The 18,645-nt window shown below is 29.9% G+C and overlaps 4 protein-coding genes and 1 long non-coding RNA gene across 17 annotated transcripts in view; 3 read left to right on the forward strand and 2 right to left on the reverse strand.

Annotated features, from left to right (window-relative positions):
• LOC105286974 (CCR4-NOT transcription complex subunit 6-like) overlaps window positions 1-18,645 on the reverse strand; it is a 601,608-nt gene that overhangs the window by 172,082 nt on the left and 410,881 nt on the right. The gene's annotated exons all lie outside the window — the stretch shown is intronic.
• Window positions 1,171-8,568, forward strand: LOC113562180. 5 transcript variants are annotated; one of them, XM_026970672.1, is made up of 9 exons: window positions 1,171-1,853; window positions 2,394-2,513; window positions 2,663-2,780; window positions 4,312-4,477; window positions 4,618-4,746; window positions 7,218-7,308; window positions 7,635-7,780; window positions 7,875-8,076; window positions 8,158-8,568. In XM_026970672.1, the coding sequence occupies exons 1-9, from the start codon at window positions 1,659-1,661 to the stop codon at window positions 8,209-8,211; spliced, it is 1,221 nt and encodes a 406-aa protein (XP_026826473.1). In that variant the 5' UTR covers window positions 1,171-1,658; the 3' UTR covers window positions 8,212-8,568. The 5 variants fall into 5 exon arrangements, with proteins under 5 accessions (XP_026826473.1, XP_026826474.1, XP_026826469.1 ...); XM_026970673.1 differs by having other exon boundaries at window positions 1,176-2,244; window positions 4,204-4,477; XM_026970668.1 differs by having other exon boundaries at window positions 1,178-1,853; window positions 4,204-4,477.
• Window positions 8,018-8,700, reverse strand: LOC113562187. The gene is made up of 3 exons (XR_003406716.1): window positions 8,613-8,700; window positions 8,182-8,226; window positions 8,018-8,110 (listed from the first exon to the last, which is right to left on the reverse strand). It is a non-coding gene; the product is annotated as an uncharacterized LOC113562187 (long non-coding RNA).
• Window positions 8,844-12,678, forward strand: LOC105279101. Of its 3 annotated transcripts, none has more exons than XM_020031568.2 (9): window positions 8,849-9,210; window positions 9,623-9,742; window positions 9,875-9,992; window positions 10,507-10,768; window positions 10,918-11,034; window positions 11,379-11,469; window positions 11,767-11,903; window positions 12,082-12,214; window positions 12,303-12,678. In XM_020031568.2, exons 1-9 carry the CDS (start codon window positions 9,016-9,018, stop codon window positions 12,351-12,353), a joined length of 1,224 nt encoding a protein of 407 aa, XP_019887127.2. In that variant the 5' UTR covers window positions 8,849-9,015; the 3' UTR covers window positions 12,354-12,678. The 3 variants fall into 3 exon arrangements, with proteins under 3 accessions (XP_011336962.3, XP_019887127.2, XP_011336960.3); XM_011338658.3 differs by having other exon boundaries at window positions 8,853-9,210; window positions 11,758-11,903; XM_011338660.3 differs by lacking the exons at window positions 11,767-11,903; window positions 12,082-12,214; window positions 12,303-12,678 and adding an exon at window positions 11,561-11,661 and having other exon boundaries at window positions 8,844-9,210.
• Window positions 12,842-16,979, forward strand: LOC105279099. Of its 6 annotated transcripts, XM_026970686.1 has the most exons (9): window positions 12,842-13,436; window positions 13,917-14,036; window positions 14,257-14,374; window positions 14,969-15,239; window positions 15,383-15,499; window positions 15,731-15,821; window positions 16,083-16,228; window positions 16,403-16,535; window positions 16,875-16,979. In XM_026970686.1, the coding sequence occupies exons 1-9, from the start codon at window positions 13,293-13,295 to the stop codon at window positions 16,923-16,925; spliced, it is 1,191 nt and encodes a 396-aa protein (XP_026826487.1). In that variant the 5' UTR covers window positions 12,842-13,292; the 3' UTR covers window positions 16,926-16,979. The 6 variants fall into 6 exon arrangements, 5 of the variants coding, with proteins under 5 accessions (XP_026826487.1, XP_026826486.1, XP_011336956.1 ...); XR_002193257.2 differs by lacking the exon at window positions 16,875-16,979 and having other exon boundaries at window positions 16,174-16,276; window positions 16,403-16,495; XM_026970685.1 differs by having other exon boundaries at window positions 16,403-16,979.

Below are 18,645 nucleotides of genomic sequence, written 5' to 3' on the forward strand. Positions count from 1 at the left end.
TGTATTCTACAAGATAAGATAAAAATATATACCATAAATACAGAAATAATATATATATGAAAAATGTAGTAATATGTATTATATTTAGCAACAAAATAGTATAACACTGTGCATAAATAAAATACCTAAAACTACTATGAAGAAGATGATAAGAAAATGATGTATTATTATAATAAAATTATCCATTCTAGAAATATTAATTGTGTTACATGTTCATTACTTATATCACAACTAAGCACATTATACTATTTCTATTCTCATTATATGACAAATTAAATATCTGATGCATTATATTTTTTAAAAGCATTGTATATACAGGGTGTCCCGGGTTTTAACCGACAAACTGCGGGAGCATATTCTACTGGTGGAAATAAGAAAAAATTTTTATATCGAGTTTGCTTAGAAATGCTTTATTACAAAGTTATAAACCAATATTGAAAAGAAATATGAGATAAGTAACAACGGATTTTTTCACAAAAATAAAAATTATCTACGCAATGATTTAGTGACGCATTTCAAAACGTTGTCCTTGCACATCGATCCAAGCTAGACATCGACGTAGTACAGAATTTGTTACAGTACGACATTCCTGAAAATTTTGTTGCATCTCAGTAACTGAATTAGTAATTCGTTGCTTTAAATCTATCTGGTACTCTCCTGTTAGGAAATCTACGTTGATACTCTCGTACGGCAGCTCGTGCATTTCCGTCACAGAATCCGTACACGAAATGAATATCAGTGTATTCCTCATTTGAAAACACTTTTGGCATTCTGATAGTAATTGCTAGTTGACACGACGATTGAAATCTAACAGCTACTGTTGTGAAAGTAACAATCATACTGAATCGTTTCAACATAGTGAACATGAATACATGTGAATACACATAACATAAACATCTTCGACCTTCCAAATTCTACACTATGTTCCGTTGTTACTTATCTCATATTTCTTTTCAATATTGGTTTATAACTTTGTAATGAAGCATTTCTAAGCAAACTCGATATAAGAATTTTTTCTTATTTCCACTAGTAGAATATGCTCCCGCAGTTTGTCGGTTAAAACCCGGGACACCCTGTGTATATATATATATATGTATATACTTGTTAAATAGTTTTAGAACGAATAGTGTAGTATTATGCCATGTAGACATATGTAAGTCTATAAAAATCCTATGATAAGTAAAAGAAATCTATTATCAACATCACAGAAATGGATAAAACATTATTTTTCTTAAATAATCTTAGTTGTTCTTACAGCAATTAATTGATACTAAGATGATATTTCAAAATCAATGTTCTCCAGATCGCAAGATGTACAATAAGAATAGCAATAAAGTAAAGAATATTACAATGGAAATGGAAGACTGCGTACTGCGTCCCTATATACGTTACCTAAAGAATAATCTCATAAATTTATATAATATTTTTTTCTTTCATGAAACGAAGCACCTGTTATGCTTTATGAATTGTTAAATCGATTGCTTAACAGTACACGCTATAGTAATTTACACATTATACGAACTCCTACTTCACTATTGCATATATTTTATAGTCGATACATAAATTACACCAAATTGGATAAATTCACCTCCTAAATTATACTAGAAAAAAGAATAAGAGGCAGCATTTGTTCGATCAATAAAGAAAGAGGGGATAATATGCGCCTCATTCTTTTCTGCAGTCACATATGTTCTGAACGTTGCACCGGCATGATCTGTCTCGAAGCGCCGTATTTTAATCTGAATAGAATTCTTTTGCAAAGTACTGCACTATGGCCGTTTCAACAATCAAAACTAGTCCAACTTCAATTTATTTTAATCTCGACAGTTCTCATGACTGCTATTATCTGCCAGGTAAAAAATTATGATTTTACACTATTATCATTGAGTATCAGATAGAACTAGCGTGAGAGAGTGGAAGATAATAAATATCCATATGTTACATGTATTACATGTAAAAACTCTTTTTCACATGTACATAATATATGTAGCATCAGAGTTAATTTGAAAAATCGATAGCGTTTTATAACTAAGATCCATCAATATCTTCAGCTACGACTTAACTTTATTCAGAATATATTCAGTATTTCGTAATCTATAAACAACAACTATACACCTTACTAGTGTGTAATATATAAAAATTATTATCACCATTATAATGTTAATTGCATTGTGCATTTGTAGTATAATTTATATATTATAAATGTATCTAATTAAGATATTATACATGCTTCCTCGATACACTGTAAGTACTGCAAACCAATTATAATTCAAAGTTTAAAGTTTATTTTTTTATTTTATATATCAAGCAGGCTTAAAAATACACTTCACACCTACGCGCGCACACATCCTTCTTTTACAATAATCCATTAAATCACAATTACTGTTTTGTAGATAACTACATTTCTTACATCAAATGTCACTCCCAAATTTGCTGTTAAAGTTCTCTCCTCTGTTCTGTTCTTAATCAGTTTGATGATATTGTACAGTTCATACCGATTTAACATCAAAATAGTACGTTAGTAGAGACAATTAGCCATTTGCTATAATAATAAGAATTCCATTTATTAAATAATAATGCAATTGAAAAACTGGTTCAAGTTCTTATGTTCTTATATATGCAAACGTAATATAAAAAATTGTATTAAAAATTTAAATAACAGCTAAAGGATTTGATGGGACAACTGCACTGTGCGTGCACCAAACTAAGAGATGAAAATGAAATCGCTATAATACAAAAGTATGGCAGGACTGCAAAATATTATACAGCTGCAGTTCTTGGTAAGACGAACTTATGAAATGTTTTCACTTCATTAATTATATACTTTGTTTAGTGTATTCACATGATAAATGTAATATTTAATTGGAAAAACAATCCCAACTGCCCCTGGAAAGGAATACATGCAATATGCACCTGCAGCATAAATGTAAATCACATTATGGCTACGTTCGTTTGCAAATCTATCCTTATTGTTCATTAAATGTAGAATAAAGATAGGCTGATCCCAGCAATGTGAAAATATACAAAACGAACGCAGTCTATACACAATCATGTAGCATATTTCATATGTTCCAATAAATATATAATATAAATACATACATATAAATAATACATATAAATAATACATAGAGGAAAGTCCCCGATTATGAGATACCATGTCGATTTTGCCGAATGTAAGGAAATCTATAGGCAGAATTTAAAAATGTAATACGTTCTCTTGAAGAGAATTTAATAAGCTTTAGGTTGGTGAAATGAAAAATCTAATTTAAATATTATTTTTTCTGAAAATTAAAAAAATTTGAAAAAAGAGCTTTACGCAAGATCGCGAAAGTGTGCTCCTAATATAAGATACCTTGAGAAATCAGTGTTAAAAGTGCAAAATACATCAGTATTGTAAGTAAAAAACTTTATTAGATATTTTTATAAAAATACTGCTGCCACAGCCTTCGCCAAATCTTCACGATTCCACTGTCGACGCTTCCTCGTTTCTCTAACCTCCATAGTCAGATTCTATAAAAATTAAATACACAAAAATTCGTAATATAAATTCGTATTAACTTTTCTTTAACCTTAACGTAGTATTTTCTTTCTTTGTATTACACTACATACTCTTCATATTCGAGCAATAATTATCTCATATTAAGAGTACCCTGAATATCTCATTATACGAGCTACACGCCTAGCGGTTCCGCAATCATGAAATCTAACCTCTACAATTAAGCAATTCAACAAATCGCGTATTTTCCTGTTACTACGATTCTACTCTATCATTGCATACTGAATTTATTGCCAACCATTTCTTTATTATGTAATAAACAAGGTTTAAAGACTTACCTTAAGTTCCTTTAACATGTTCACAATTTCACAAACCTTTTCTTGCAAAAGCTAAACGCAATAACGAACAATGAATTTTTCACTAAATATATTTTACACCAAGAGTAATAAGTTTATGGTGGAATTAACAGATGGTACTCACTAGTTTAGCAGAAACTCCATTATCTCATATTAGGAGCATATCTCATAATAGGGGATTCTCCTCTATATATAAATACGGCACGAACTTACGGTACTGAGCACATGTTAAAATTCAAGATTTAGCAAATGTTGATATCTTGTATCCATTAACTGATTGCAACATACATAATAACAATGAAAACATAAAATTAGATAAACATATAAAAAAGAATTTGTAATACCTTTTAGTAATTTTCTTTATTGCAAAATCTGCTTTTTGGACCATTCAAATTGTAATACCTTATCTCGATGACGTTACGCCTATAAATGGATGCCGACCACATCGACTATACATAGTTGCCGAATACTTTATTGATCAACAAAAATATTACTATGTAATTTTGCTTCACATGAATGCAGCTCTATTTATTGGAATACTAACAGTAATAACAACGGGAACACTAATGATTGCATATCTCCAACATACATGCGGAATGTTCAGAATTGCTTGGTATGAAACTGGGTACAAAAACAGCCATGAAAATTTTACAAAACAGTGTTTATCGAATTAAGTTTACAAAACTACTACTGAAAACAATGTATTTTAACAATGTATTATGTGATTATTGTTCAATTTTTGTTCAATATATATATTTGTTACAGTTATCGTATCGAACACGCGATGGAGATTAATGTACTAAAAGATATTAGCAAGTGTAAAAATTTAAACAGCGAATTTTCGATATCTAAGAAAATAGTTGATGCCGTAAATATTCATCGAGAAGCCATCAAGTTAGTATTAGACTTTCTTTCAAAAGTCTTTGCTTTTGAATAAACTTTTCTATAAACTGTAATACAAAGATGAATAAGTGAAATCTCTTGTTAATCGACACAACTGGCCAGTTCTTTATTAGATACGCAACGTTTCGACCTTAGTTCAGGTCCTTATCAAGCGCAACATACAGTTATTTCCTAAAAATTAACAGTTGAAATTTAAAATATACATTTTAAGAAGAAATAATGCAAAGAGAAAATCTAAAATAGAAGACACTTACTGGTAAGAAATAACTGAGAGCGTGTCAAGGAGCACGAAACAACACTCATGACCATCGACACACGACTGATACCGAGACAAATAACTATGAGATTACAAAACAGTGTCGTAAACAGCCGGTAAATCCTCTGTGTCCTTTTGTAGATTTATCGCGTTTGAGTGCCTCTTAATAAAAACCATTTCAGCGATCTCGCGCTTCCTCCTATGGTTTTCATGATGCAAAATTTTAGTATTACACCAATCGAAGTCATGCTCGTTAAAAACTCGATGTTTACTGACGACCGACAAGCAATTGTCACGCTTCGAGATGTCAGATCTGTGCTCTTTCACACGCGTCTCCAAATGTCTCTTCGTCTGCCCAATGTAGCAAGCTTCGCAGTTCACACATTCGATCTTATATACAACGCCCATTTGCTGACCATTAGTTAAAGTATCTTTGCCGAGTTTAATCAGACAGTTGAGTTTTTTGGGGATGGTATAAGCAAATTCAATATTACTACGTTTAAGAGTACGCCCTACACCTTCGCACAACCCTATGATGTACGGAATTATTATACGATTCTTGTTAAGTGCTAAGTCATTGTTAATGTCACCAACCTTGTCGCAAAATTTGATTTTCTTGAGTCTTCGATTAACGTGTCTATTAATAAACTTTAAAGGATAACCATTATTACTTAGTATCGTTTTAACAATTTCAATATTGGGCTCGTGGAAACGATCGTCGGATAATAAAATAGCCCGGTCAATGAGACTCGAAATGACACCAATCTTACCTAGGGACAAGATTCAAGATGTACTTAATTTATTTAACTGTTATCATCCCAGACTTAGTTTTACGTGCGAGGTAGAACAAAATGGTGCCTTAAACGTTTTAGACACAACTGTTATAAAAGATAATCGTAACCTAATTACAAATTGGTACCGCAAGCCTACGTTCTCAGGTAGATATGTTAACTTTTTCTCTCACCACCCGTTGCAGCAACAGATTGGTGTCATTTCGAGTCTCATTGACCGGGCTATTTTATTATCCGACGATCGTTTCCACGAGCCCAATATTGAAATTGTTAAAACGATACTAAGTAATAATGGTTATCCTTTAAAGTTTATTAATAGACACGTTAATCGAAGACTCAAGAAAATCAAATTTTGCGACAAGGTTGGTGACATTAACAATGACTTAGCACTTAACAAGAATCGTATAACAATTCCGTACATCATAGGGTTGTGCGAAAGTGTAGGGCGTACTCTTAAACGTAGTAATATTGAATTTGCTTATACCATCCCCAAAAAACTCAACTGTCTGATTAAACTCGGCAAAGATACTTTAACTAATGGTCAGCAAATGGGCGTTGTATATAAGATCGAATGTGTGAACTGCGAAGCTTGCTACATTGGGCAGACGAAGAGACATTTGGAGACGCGTGTGAAAGAGCACAGATCTGACATCTCGAAGCGTGACAATTGCTTGTCGGTCGTCAGTAAACATCGAGTTTTTAACGAGCATGACTTCGATTGGTGTAATACTAAAATTTTGCATCATGAAAACCATAGGAGGAAGCGCGAGATCGCTGAAATGGTTTTTATTAAGAGGCACTCAAACGCGATAAATCTACAAAAGGACACAGAGGATTTACCGGCTGTTTACGACACTGTTTTGTAATCTCATAGTTATTTGTCTCGGTATCAGTCGTGTGTCGATGGTCATGAGTGTTGTTTCGTGCTCCTTGACACGCTCTCAGTTATTTCTTACCAGTAAGTGTCTTCTATTTTAGATTTTCTCTTTGCATTATTTCTCTTAAAATGTATATTTTAAATTTCAACTGTTAATTTTTAGGAAATAACTGTATGTTGCGCTTGATAAGGACCTGAACTAAGGTCGAAACGTTGCGTATCTAATAAAGAACTGGCCAGTTGTGTCGATTAACAAGAGATTTTATTTAATACTGTTCCTGGCGGATTTAATGATTATTTAGAATGAATAAGTGAATAGTGAAAATTAGATATTAAAACATTGTTACAAGAATCGCCAATTTACTTATTATATATCGCTCCACGAGATCAGCAAGTTTCTTCAAAAAATATTAACGGAACGTAAAAAATAAGACTAAATAATATGCAAAGGCACATAATATTTTCGTTACAACCAAATATTTATGTATGATAATACACATGTGTGTAACATAGAGCACTATATATTTTGTGATTAAAGATTGAGCGAGAATTTGATAACCAGATTTGACACAATGTACTTTTGTTTAACACTGCTCGCAGTGATTACAATGAGTCTTAATCTTTTTCAAGTAAGCCTGCGAGTTTTGTATTGCCCAAATGTACTTTCCTACATTCATTTGAATTCCATTATTTTCACATTATGAAGTATTTGTCTCCAGTGTGATACTAATTTAGCCACACAACAATGTATAGCAGTCTTAGTAATATGTAATATCATAGTATAAAGCATATAGCAGTAACTTCCAGAAAAAGAAAAAAGTAAACTAGAGAAAGCAATTCATTATAGCAATTCACTGCAATTCACTGCATAGAATGGTGATACTATACAATATAACAGAACATTATATACATAAACACACAAATTACAATTAACTATTTAAAATTCACTATATAGGTTTCTCAGACCATAACATTTGAAGATAATATAATGGAAGCTACAGTTCCTTCTTTAAACCTACTCGTTCTTATTCTATACGTATTTCTTGCCAATTTGTTTGGACAGAATGTGATAGACCACAATAATGAAGTATATACTGCGGCGTAAGGGAGACATTTTTTAAAATGCAGTCACCTGTACAAACATTTTCCTATTGTTTATATTAAAAATATAAATTGTTATTAACGTTTTATTTAGTTATCGTCTGATCTCAAACATTCTTCTCCTTCTATTCCATCTTTCAAATTATCGAATCACTACTTGTAGATACAGCATTCGATGGTACATGTGTCCTCTACATGTACAAAAATTGATACTATTGCTTTTGCAAAGAAAGGCCAAAGAATTTCATTTAACTTGCGGAGGACTGTTCATAGCATCGTTCGAGTGTCTAGCAACGGTAACAATTGTAAAAAGTGGCAAATACTTTATATCTAAAATAATAAAATTATTAATAACGAATAAATATAAAACATTACAGTTAACAAAAGCAACAATGTCTTACTTTACTCTCATGCATTCCACAAGAAGATAAGAAAAAAACATATCCCTAAAGACAACAATATATGTATATATATATATATATATATATATGTATATTGGATATAAGGAATGTTAATTATGTTCATTACTTATGTATATCAGAACTGAGCACATTACTATTTCTATTTTCATTATATGACAAATCAGATATCTAATGTATTATAGTTTTTTAAAAGCATAGTATATATATGTACTTGTTAAATAGTTTTAGAACGAATAGTATATTAGTATAATAGTTTTAGAACGAGTAGTATATTAGTATAATATTAGTATTATGCCATGTAGACATATGTAAGTCTATAAAAATCCTATGATAAGTAAAAGAAATCTATTATCAACATCACAGAAATGGATAAAACATTATTTTTCTTAAATAATCTTAGTTGTTCTTACAGCAATTAATTGATACTAAGATGATATTTCAAAATCAATGTTCTCCAGATCGCAAGATGTACAATAAGAATAGCAATAAAGTAAAGAATATTACAATGGAAATGGAAGACTGCGTACTGCGTCCCTATATACGTTACCTAAAGAATAATCTCATAAATTTATATAATATTTTTTTCTTTCATGAAACGAAGCACCTGTTATGCTTTATGAATTGTTAAATCGATTGCTTAACAGTACACGCTATAGTAATTTACACATTATACGAACTCCTACTTCACTATTGCATATATTTTATAGTCGATACATAAATTACACCGAATTGGATAAATTCACCTCCTAAATTATACTAGAAAAAAGAATAAGAGGCAGCATTTGTTCGATCAATAAAGAAAGAGGGGATAATATGCGCCTCATTCTTTTCTGCAGTCACATAGGTTCTGAACGTTGCACCGGCATGATCTGTCTCGAAGCGCAGTATTTTAATCTGAATAGAATTCTTTTGCAAAGTACTGCACTATGGCCGTTTCAACAATCAAAACTAGTTCAACTTCACTTTATTATAAACTGGACAGTTCTCATGGTTGCTATTATCTGCCAGGTAAAAAATTATTATTTTACACTATTATCATTGAGTATCAGATAGGGCTAGCGTGAGAGGATGGAAGATAATAAATATCCATATGTTATATGTATTACATGTAAAAAATCGTTTTTACATGAACATAATATATAATATGCAGCAGAGTTATTTTGAAGAATTGATAGCGTTTTATAGCTAATTGTAAGATTCATCAACAATATCTTTAGCTGTGACTCAACTACATTCATAATGTACTTATAGTATTTCGTAACATATGAACAATAACTATACAGCTCAATTGTGTATAATATACTAATTAAAATATTAATTGTGTATATATACTCTGCAAAATTATAATTATGTATATCTATATATATGTATATATCTTTCTTGCAGAAGAATCCATTAAATCACATTCATTGTTTTACAGATAACTACATTTTCTACATCACAATTCACACCCAAATTTTTTCTTAAAGTTTTCTCCGGTGTACTCTTTTTAATTGTTTTAGTGGTGCATTACAGTTCATTTCGATTTAACATCACAATCGTACGTTAGTAGATAACACTAACCTTTATAATAAGAATTTAATTGATTAAATAATTTACTTGGGAAGCCGCTTCATACGTTTTTATATTTTTGTACAAACGTAATACCTATTAAAAATTGTTGAAATAACAGCTAAAGGATTTGATGGGACAACTTCACTGTGCATGCACCAAACTAAGAGATAAAAATGAAATCGCTATAATACAAAAGTATGGCAGGAACGCAAAACGTTATACAGCTGCACTTCTTGGTAAGATGAACTTATGAAATATTTATTAATTATACATTCTGTTTAATGTAACTAACGTAATTAACGTTTATCATAAATCTTTTATTGGAGAAGCGATACGAATTGTCCACAGGAAGGAATTATACATGCGACATATATTTATAGCATACAAGCAAATCATATATTATGGCTGCGTTTCATTTGCATGATTTCCCACTGTCAGTATCAATCTATCTTTATTGCTCATTAAATGTATTATATTTACAACAAAAAAACAAAGATATTAACTTTAACAGTGCGAAATCGTAAATCGAACACAGTCTATACACAATTATTTATCATATAGCATATCATCTAATAAACACTTGATATAAATATGACACAACTTGCTAAATAAATGTTAAAATTCAAGTGTTATTACAATTGTTGATATCTTGCATCCATTTACAAATTACAAAATATTTAATAAACATGATGAAACATTTGAAAATATAATATTATATAAATATAAACAAGAATTCTTAATATCTTTTAGTTGTCTTCTTCATTCTGGAATCTATTTTTTGGGCAAGTCAAATCATAATACCTTATCTCGATGACGTTACGCCTATAAACGGATGCCGACCACATCGATTACAAATAGCGGTCGAATACTTTATTGATCAACAAAAATATTACTATGTAATTCTACTTCACATGAATGCAGCCATATTTATTGGAGTACTTACATTCCTAGCGATGGGAACACTGATGATTGCATATCTCCAACATACATGCGGAATGTTCACAATTGCTTGGTATGAAACTGAGAACAAGAACAGCTCAACAGCTACGAACATTCCGCAAAACAGTGTCCACTGAGACAAGATTATAAAACTACTACGAAAAAGAATGTATTTTTAAACAGTAGAAAAAAAGATTATTGTTCAACATATATTTGTTACAGTTATCGTATTGAACACGCAATGGAGATTAATATATTAAAAAATATTAGCTTAAATAATGAATTTTCGATATCCAAGAAAATAGTTAACGCCGTAAATATTCATCGAGAAGCCATGAAGTTAGTCGGAACTTTTTTCAAAAGTCTTTGCGTTTGTAGAAACTTAAAGATTTTTGAAAAAAGTCAAAAGTTTTTCAAAAGTCTTTAATTTTCCAGCAAATAATAATACAAAGATGAATAAGATAATCATAAAATTGGTCTTCAAAAGATTGTTACAAGAATCGACAATTTACTTATTATACACTATTACACGAGATCTGCCAATTTGTTAAAAAAACTGTTAACAAAACGTAAAAACTAAGATTAAAGTATATGCAAAGACGCATAATGTTTTTATTACAAGCTACTATTTATATATGATGATACACATGTGTGTAATATACAGTTCTATATTTTGTTTAAAGATTGAGTGAGGATTTGATAACCAGGTTTGACACAATGTACTTTTGTTTAACAGTGCTCGTGGTGATTACAATGAGTCTGAATCTTTTTCAAGTAAGCAAAGTTTGAATTACCTGCGTCTATTTTCCAACTATTCATTGGAGTTTTACTTTACTTTTACACACTACGAACAATTTTTCTCCAGTGTGGTATCAGTTTACTCAAACAACATTATATAACACATTCAATAACATGTAGTGTCAAAGCATAAAGCAACTATAGCAGTGTCTTCCACATACAAAAAAAGAAGCAAAGCAAAGCAATTCAATATGCACCGCACATTGAGTGACGAACTACAGGAGATATCAAGAACCGATTATAATTATCAAATTCACGGTTTAGATTTTTCAGATTTTAACATCTGAAGAAAATATAATCGAAGCTACAGTTCCTACTGTAACTGTACTCGTTCTAATTCTATACGTGTTTTTCGCCAATTTCTTTGGACAAAATGTAATAGATCACAATAATGAAGTATATGCTGCTGCGTAAGAGAGACATTTTATAAATACAATCATCTACAAATATTTTCCTTATTAGTTTTTGTATAGAAAGTATAAATTATTATTTACCCATTTCGTTCAATTATCATTGGATGTAAAGTACTTTTTTCTTCCATTTCATTGCCCAAATTATCGGACCATTACTCATGCATAAAAGTTATAGGTACAACATTCGATGGTACATGTGTCCTCTTCGTATACAAAGATTGATACTGCTACTTTTGCAACGGAAGGCTAGAGAATTTCAATTAACTTGTGGAGGATTGTTCGTAGCATCGTTCGAGTGTTTCGCAACGGTAAAATATGCAATATATGTTAAATATATTTTTATATTTAAAATAATAAAATTCTTAATAACAAACAAATATGTAAAACGTGTTGCAGTTAGCAAAAGCAACGATGTCTTACTTTACTGTCATGCATTCCGCACGATAATAAAATTAAAATATATCACAGAAGATAGGTATAACATATTTGTAAAAAGTATAATATGTTTCATATTTAATAGACTAAAAGATTATAACTTTGAATATAAATAAAATATCTAAGTCTTCTCTACTCTAAAGTCATAAAAAAATTATAGATAATTACAATAAAATTATACAAAGTAAAATATTACTGTGTTATATGTTTAGTACTTAAATCAAAACTGCACGTTATATTAGTTCTATTATGATTCAATAGCAAATCACGAATTTAATGCGTTTCATTTTTTTTAAAGTAATAATACATATGCTGGTTAAATATTATTAATATACAACAAATATTCTAGTATTATGATTACCATGTAGAAATATGTGAGTCTAAATATAATGAAAAATAAAATAGATATACTACAAAATACTACAAAATCATACAGAAGCATATAAAGCATTTTTATAAAGTATTATTTCTCTTAAATAATGTTATTTTATCTTACATACCCATTAATTGATAGTAAAATAATACTTCAAGGTTGATGTTCCCAAGATCGAGATTACAATCAGAATACAATATCAGAACGCAATAAAATAAAATATATCACAACGTAAACAATAGAATGCGCCCCTGCGTGCATTTCCTAAGAAGTCTTCTTGCAATATGATATTCTTTTCCTTTATGAAAAGCACCTATTATAGTTTATACATTATTAAATCGATTGCTTGACGGTACACGCTATAGTAATTTACACTGCACGTACCCCTTTCTATATGATTGCATGATTGCATGTAATAGTCTGTAGCAAATTGCTACAGAATTGGAGAAATTCACGCTCTAAATTATACTAGAAAAAAAATTGAGACAGAATATTTATTCAATCAATAAAGGAAGAGGGAATAAGATGCGCCTCTTTCTTGTTTACGATCGCATATATTCTAAACGTAACGTAACGACATGATTTGTCTCGAAGCACAATACTTTAATGTCAATAGAATTCTTTTACAAGGAACTGCATTATGGCCGTTTCAACAATCGAAATTTGCTCAGTTTCAATTTAATATAATGTTTATTATTTTAGTAACTGCTACTGTCTGTCAGGTAAGAAAACATTCATATTATTATCATTGAATTAGTACACGTGCAAACAATATTATATGAAAAGAAATACTTTCATTATAAACACACATAAATATAACACGATATATGATATTTAATAATATTCCAGAATTTTTTAAAATAAATATCAACATAAAGTATATATATGTTTAATTATAATATATATTTTTTGTATGTTAAATATAATTTAGTATTATATTTTTTATATTTGTTTAATTTATAATTGTTGTCTTTTGTTTTATATAAAACTTATAACCGTGTATGTATGTGTATGTTGCGTATAATCTAATAATATTAATTGCAGTATTATTTACAGTATTACTTGATTATATACAAATACATATAATCAAAATATTACACACACACACACATATACACACATACTTTTTCGATACATTATTACATATGCCAAAAAAATCATTGATAGCATAAAATTTATTACAATATATGTACTGTTCACAGATAACAACATTTGTAACTTCAGAAATAACACTCAAATTTGTTTTTAAAGTGTTACCATGTATACTTTTCTTCATTATGTTGGTGATACATTACAGTTCATTTCGAATTAACATGAAAACCGTAAGATAATAGATGATACACCACTCATTAATTTTTTATACAGGGTGTACTAAAGCAACCGGTAATAATTTTAAGGGCACATTCTATGATACATTTTAAGACGAAAACTCTAATAATACACAATAGAACTATTGTAATCAACACAGTTTCATAAAATCTGTCCTTAAAATTATTATCGATGATTTTGAGATAGCAATATTAAATATTATCGAAATAACAGCTAAAGGATTTGATGAGGCAACTTCACCGTGCATGTACTAAATTAGAAGATAAAAACGAAATTGCTATCATAAATAAATATGGGTGGAACGCACACCGTTATACAATCGTACTTATTAGTAAGCAATCTTAGACAAATTTTGAAAATCATGCTAAATATATTCGAGTTGGCATATTTATTACCAATTCCGCACTGGAAAATTAATTCTAACTGACTGCGGAAAAAGTTATATATATTATAACACACACAAACGCGTGTGCACGCACAATGCGTTTAGCGCATTACACAACAAGTTTTAATTTAAGAAAAAGCGAAATAGGTAAAGAAACGCTAAATTCAATTATGTTTTACGATTGTTGATTTTCTGTATCCATTTACATATTACAAAGTGTTTAATCCTTTCGCTACGGGCAACTATAGTCGCCGGCTGTGAAACGCTGTTTACATACTATAGTCGTTTGAAATGAAATGAACATTATGTTACGGTGACTGAAGTTGCCCGATACGCACACACTGAAATAACAAGTATGCAGTTGTTGAAAACAAACGTTGAAACGCCGGAGACTGTCTGCGCGCAAATTGTACACCTATGACACGGACTTCCGTTCAGCAATGACGTTTAGGCGGCCAGTAGCGAAAGAGTTAATGATAATAATACATCTAAAAACATAAAATAAGATAAACATAAACAAGAATTTTTACTCTCTTTTAGTATCCTTCCTTAGCGGAGCATTCATTTTCATTGCCAGTCAAATTGCAATAGCTTTCTTTGACATCAGTTCACCCACAAACGGATCCTATAAGCATCGAATATTATATATACACATAGCGACCGAATATTTTATTGATGAACAAAAATATTTCTATTTAATTGTGTTTCACATGTATACAGCCCTCTTCATCGGAACATTTTCGGCAATAGCAATAGAAACATTGATGATTGCGTATTTGCAGCATACAAGCGGAATGTTCAGAATTGCCTGGTACGAAATGAGACAAAATATGATCAGAAAAAATTAAGCAAAACAGTATCTATCGGAAAATTATAAAATTGCAAACAAAAACAACATATTTTGAAATAATAAAGCTAAAAGTTGCTCTTTAAAAACGCACATGTTCATTACAGTTACCGTATCGAACACGCAATGAAGATTAATATACTAGAAAATATTAGTTTAAGCACTGCATCTTCGATATCAAAGAAAATAGTTTATGCTATAAATATTCATCGGGAAGCCATGAAGTTAGTATAAGACCTTTTCCAAAGTCTGTATGTACTTTTTTCACAACATTTTCTAAAATATAAATATATGAATATAAAAATTATAAAAGTAATCATCAATAGAATTGTTATATGATTTGACAATTTGAATCCAATGTGATCGTTCCAATTTAGGTTTATTCAAAAAATATTAATAACACGTTAGCAGAATACTAAGTAATGTATATTACATACAGCCTTTTTTGTTTAAAGATTGTCCGAGCTCTTAATATCAAGTTTTGACAAAACATACTTCTGCTTAACAGTACTCTCAGTGATTACATTAAGTCTCAATCTTTTTCAGGTAAGTTAGTTTTAAATTCTTTATATGTATTTTTAAACTTTCTTGTGAGTTCCAATATTTCACGTTACATAAGGATTCTTCTCTGCTATTAATTTGTTTAATTTAATAATAACATGCTTCACTTTCGTGAGTTAACATACATTACACTATATCACAGATTGCTAAAAAAAGAAAGAAAAGATTTAATATGCATCGCTTACCAAATAATGCTTTATGAGGAGATACAAAAACTAATTACAATTATCAAATTCGTCAATTTAGATTTTCCAGATTGTAACATCTGAAGATGATGCCATGGGAGTTTCAATCCCTGTGTTAATTGTAGTCATTCTTATTGTGTATATGTTTTCAGCCAATTTCTTTGGGCAGGATATAATGGATCAGAATAATGAAATATATATTGCCGCGTAAGAGACGCAATTTATAAAATACAATTATCTATGAGTCTTCTTCCTGTGAGCTTTTATACATTAATTAGTCACTTTGATCATTCTATTTTATTATCGTCTAACATATAACATTTTTTAATATTTATTTTATTTTTTAAATTGTCAAACCATTGCTCATGAATAATCTTATAGATACAATATTCAGTGGTACAAGTGTCCTCAACGAATCCAAAAATTGATACTATTGCTTTTGCAAAGGAGAGCTAAAGAATTTCATTTAACTTGCGGTGGATTGTTCGTAGCATCGTTCGAGTTTCTCGCAACGGTAAAAATTAGCATAATATATTATATATTACATATATTAAATATGTTAAATACATTCTTAATTAGGTCGGTGGATAAGTTCTTGCTGATTACGTAATTTTTCTTTATTGGAATAAATGAAATAATCGATACAACATAAATCGAAGTATTTTCTATCATTTTCTACGACTTTTTCCATCTTTCCGGCAATACGAATATTACATCGTAAGAAGTCATCTTTTCCAATCCAGGCAATCCATTCATTGGCCACATTAGCAAGAATTTATGCACCGACCTAATATTTAATATTTAAAATACTATTATAGAATTATCAATAAAAGACAAATATGAAATATTGCAGTTAGCAAAAGCAACAATGTCTTATTTTACTCTGATACATTCCGCACGATAATAAGATAAAAATAAATTACAAAAGATAAGAATATATTATAAAAAAATATAGTAATAGAATTAACTGGGAATAAGAGAATGGATGCAGGATACAAAAGATTATAACTTTGAGAATAAGTAAAATATTTAAAGTCTTTTTTATTAAAAAACTGATAAGAGTATTATGTAGTTATTATGTATAATTACAATAAAATTATTCATATTAAAAATGTTATTGTGTCTTATGATTTTTACTTATATCACAACTGTGGTCATTATACTAGTTCTATTTTGAGTATACACCAAATCAAAAATTTAATGCATTACATTTCTTAAGAACATTGAATATATACTTGTTAAATATATTACTACAATAAACATGCTTCGTAGAAATACGTAAATGTATAAATACCCGATGACAAAATACATGCTCTATGCAACCTCACAGAAGCGCATAACGCATTTTCACAAAGCATTATTTCTCTTATGTTATCTCGCCTCACACAGCAATTAATTAGTAATGAGATAATACTTCAAAAGTGAATGTTTTCAAGGTACGAGATGCACAACCAGAATAGAGCAATAAGATAAAGAATTCCGCGAAACAGAGAAATGCACCGTTGTATGTTGTGCACATGAAATACTCTCATATTTGATAGTGTTTTTCTTTATGAAACAAAACATCTGTTATATTTTACGCATTGTTACATCGATCGCTTAACCGTATACACGCTATAGTAATTTACATTGCTAGTACCCCTGTTTCATGATTGCACGTTATAGCCTATAGCAAACTGCTATACAATTTGCAGAAAATTGCCTTCTAAATTATAGTAGAAAAAAGAAAGGGGTGAAATACTACTCAATCGATACAAAGAGGAGATAATATGCGCCTCTTCCTTTTTCATGATCACATATGTTCTGAAAGTAGCAGCGACATGATCTGTCTCGAAGCACAATACTTTAATCTCAATAGAATTATTTTGAAAAGTACTGCACAATGGCCGTATCAACAAACAAAATTTGCCCAATTTCAATTTGTAATAATTTTAATTATTCTAATGACTGCTACTGCGTGTCAGGTAACAAAACTTCATATGATAATTATTGAATAAGTACACATATGGAATTAGTACGTAAAAACATTTTCACATAAACATAATGTATAATATATGTATAATAGTCATTCGATAAGTTCCTAGAATTTTTTAACATAATGTATAACATATGTATGATAGTCATTTGACAAGTTCCTAGAATTTTTTAAAATAAACATGAACGTAAAATATGTTAAGTGATTTAGTTTAATCGATAATGTACTTTGTTTAATAAGAAATATAACTGCATGTATACTGCACGTAATATGCATATTAATAATATTAATTGTATTATCGTTTATAATATACTGCAACTATATATACAGAGTGTTGATTTTCCACCGCCCACTAAGTACATAGTGTTAATTCCTTATGACTTATGGAAAGTTGAGTCGAAAAATCCTGAACTATTTTTTTCTATGATGCTTAATGAAAGAGTTATTGTTAAGTAGTGACCCTCTAATAAGAGTCTGGCCATAAGAGCGATTGGGTCAAAATCGTGCGAGAGAGAAAGATGAGTTATACTCATTGAAATGTAGCGTGGACTATCTGTAACGCATGCGTCAGCGAATATATACAGGGTGGCCCATTTTAATTTATACAGTCGATTTTTTAAAACACTAAAAGAGATACGAAAAAATGTTT

The sequence above is a fragment of the Ooceraea biroi genome, chromosome 6 (genome assembly GCF_003672135.1).
Source record: "Ooceraea biroi isolate clonal line C1 chromosome 6, Obir_v5.4, whole genome shotgun sequence".
Classification (NCBI taxonomy): Eukaryota; Metazoa; Arthropoda; class Insecta; order Hymenoptera; family Formicidae; genus Ooceraea; species Ooceraea biroi.

What these genes read in the sequence shown, in the direction of transcription:
- LOC105279101 (XM_011338658.3), top strand. Translation starts at nt 9,016, where the DNA reads ATGCGCCTCATTCTTTTCTGCAGTCACATAGGTTCTGAACGTTGCACC. An exon ending in TTCGATTTAACATCACAATC is followed by an intron (nt 9,743 to 9,874) that starts GTACGTTAGTAG and finishes TTGAAATAACAG; the next exon opens with CTAAAGGATTTGATGGGACA. An exon ending in TGAGTCTGAATCTTTTTCAA is followed by an intron (nt 11,470 to 11,757) that starts GTAAGCAAAGTT and finishes TTCACGGTTTAG; the next exon opens with ATTTTTCAGATTTTAACATC.
- LOC105279099 (XM_026970685.1), top strand. Translation starts at nt 13,293, where the DNA reads ATGATTTGTCTCGAAGCACAATACTTTAATGTCAATAGAATTCTTTTA. An exon ending in TAACTGCTACTGTCTGTCAG is followed by an intron (nt 13,437 to 13,916) that starts GTAAGAAAACAT and finishes TACTGTTCACAG; the next exon opens with ATAACAACATTTGTAACTTC. An exon ending in GGAATGTTCAGAATTGCCTG is followed by an intron (nt 15,240 to 15,382) that starts GTACGAAATGAG and finishes TGTTCATTACAG; the next exon opens with TTACCGTATCGAACACGCAA.
- LOC113562180 (XM_026970668.1), top strand. Translation starts at nt 1,659, where the DNA reads ATGCGCCTCATTCTTTTCTGCAGTCACATATGTTCTGAACGTTGCACC. An exon ending in ACCGATTTAACATCAAAATA is followed by an intron (nt 2,514 to 2,662) that starts GTACGTTAGTAG and finishes TTTAAATAACAG; the next exon opens with CTAAAGGATTTGATGGGACA. An exon ending in TGAGTCTTAATCTTTTTCAA is followed by an intron (nt 7,309 to 7,634) that starts GTAAGCCTGCGA and finishes TTCACTATATAG; the next exon opens with GTTTCTCAGACCATAACATT.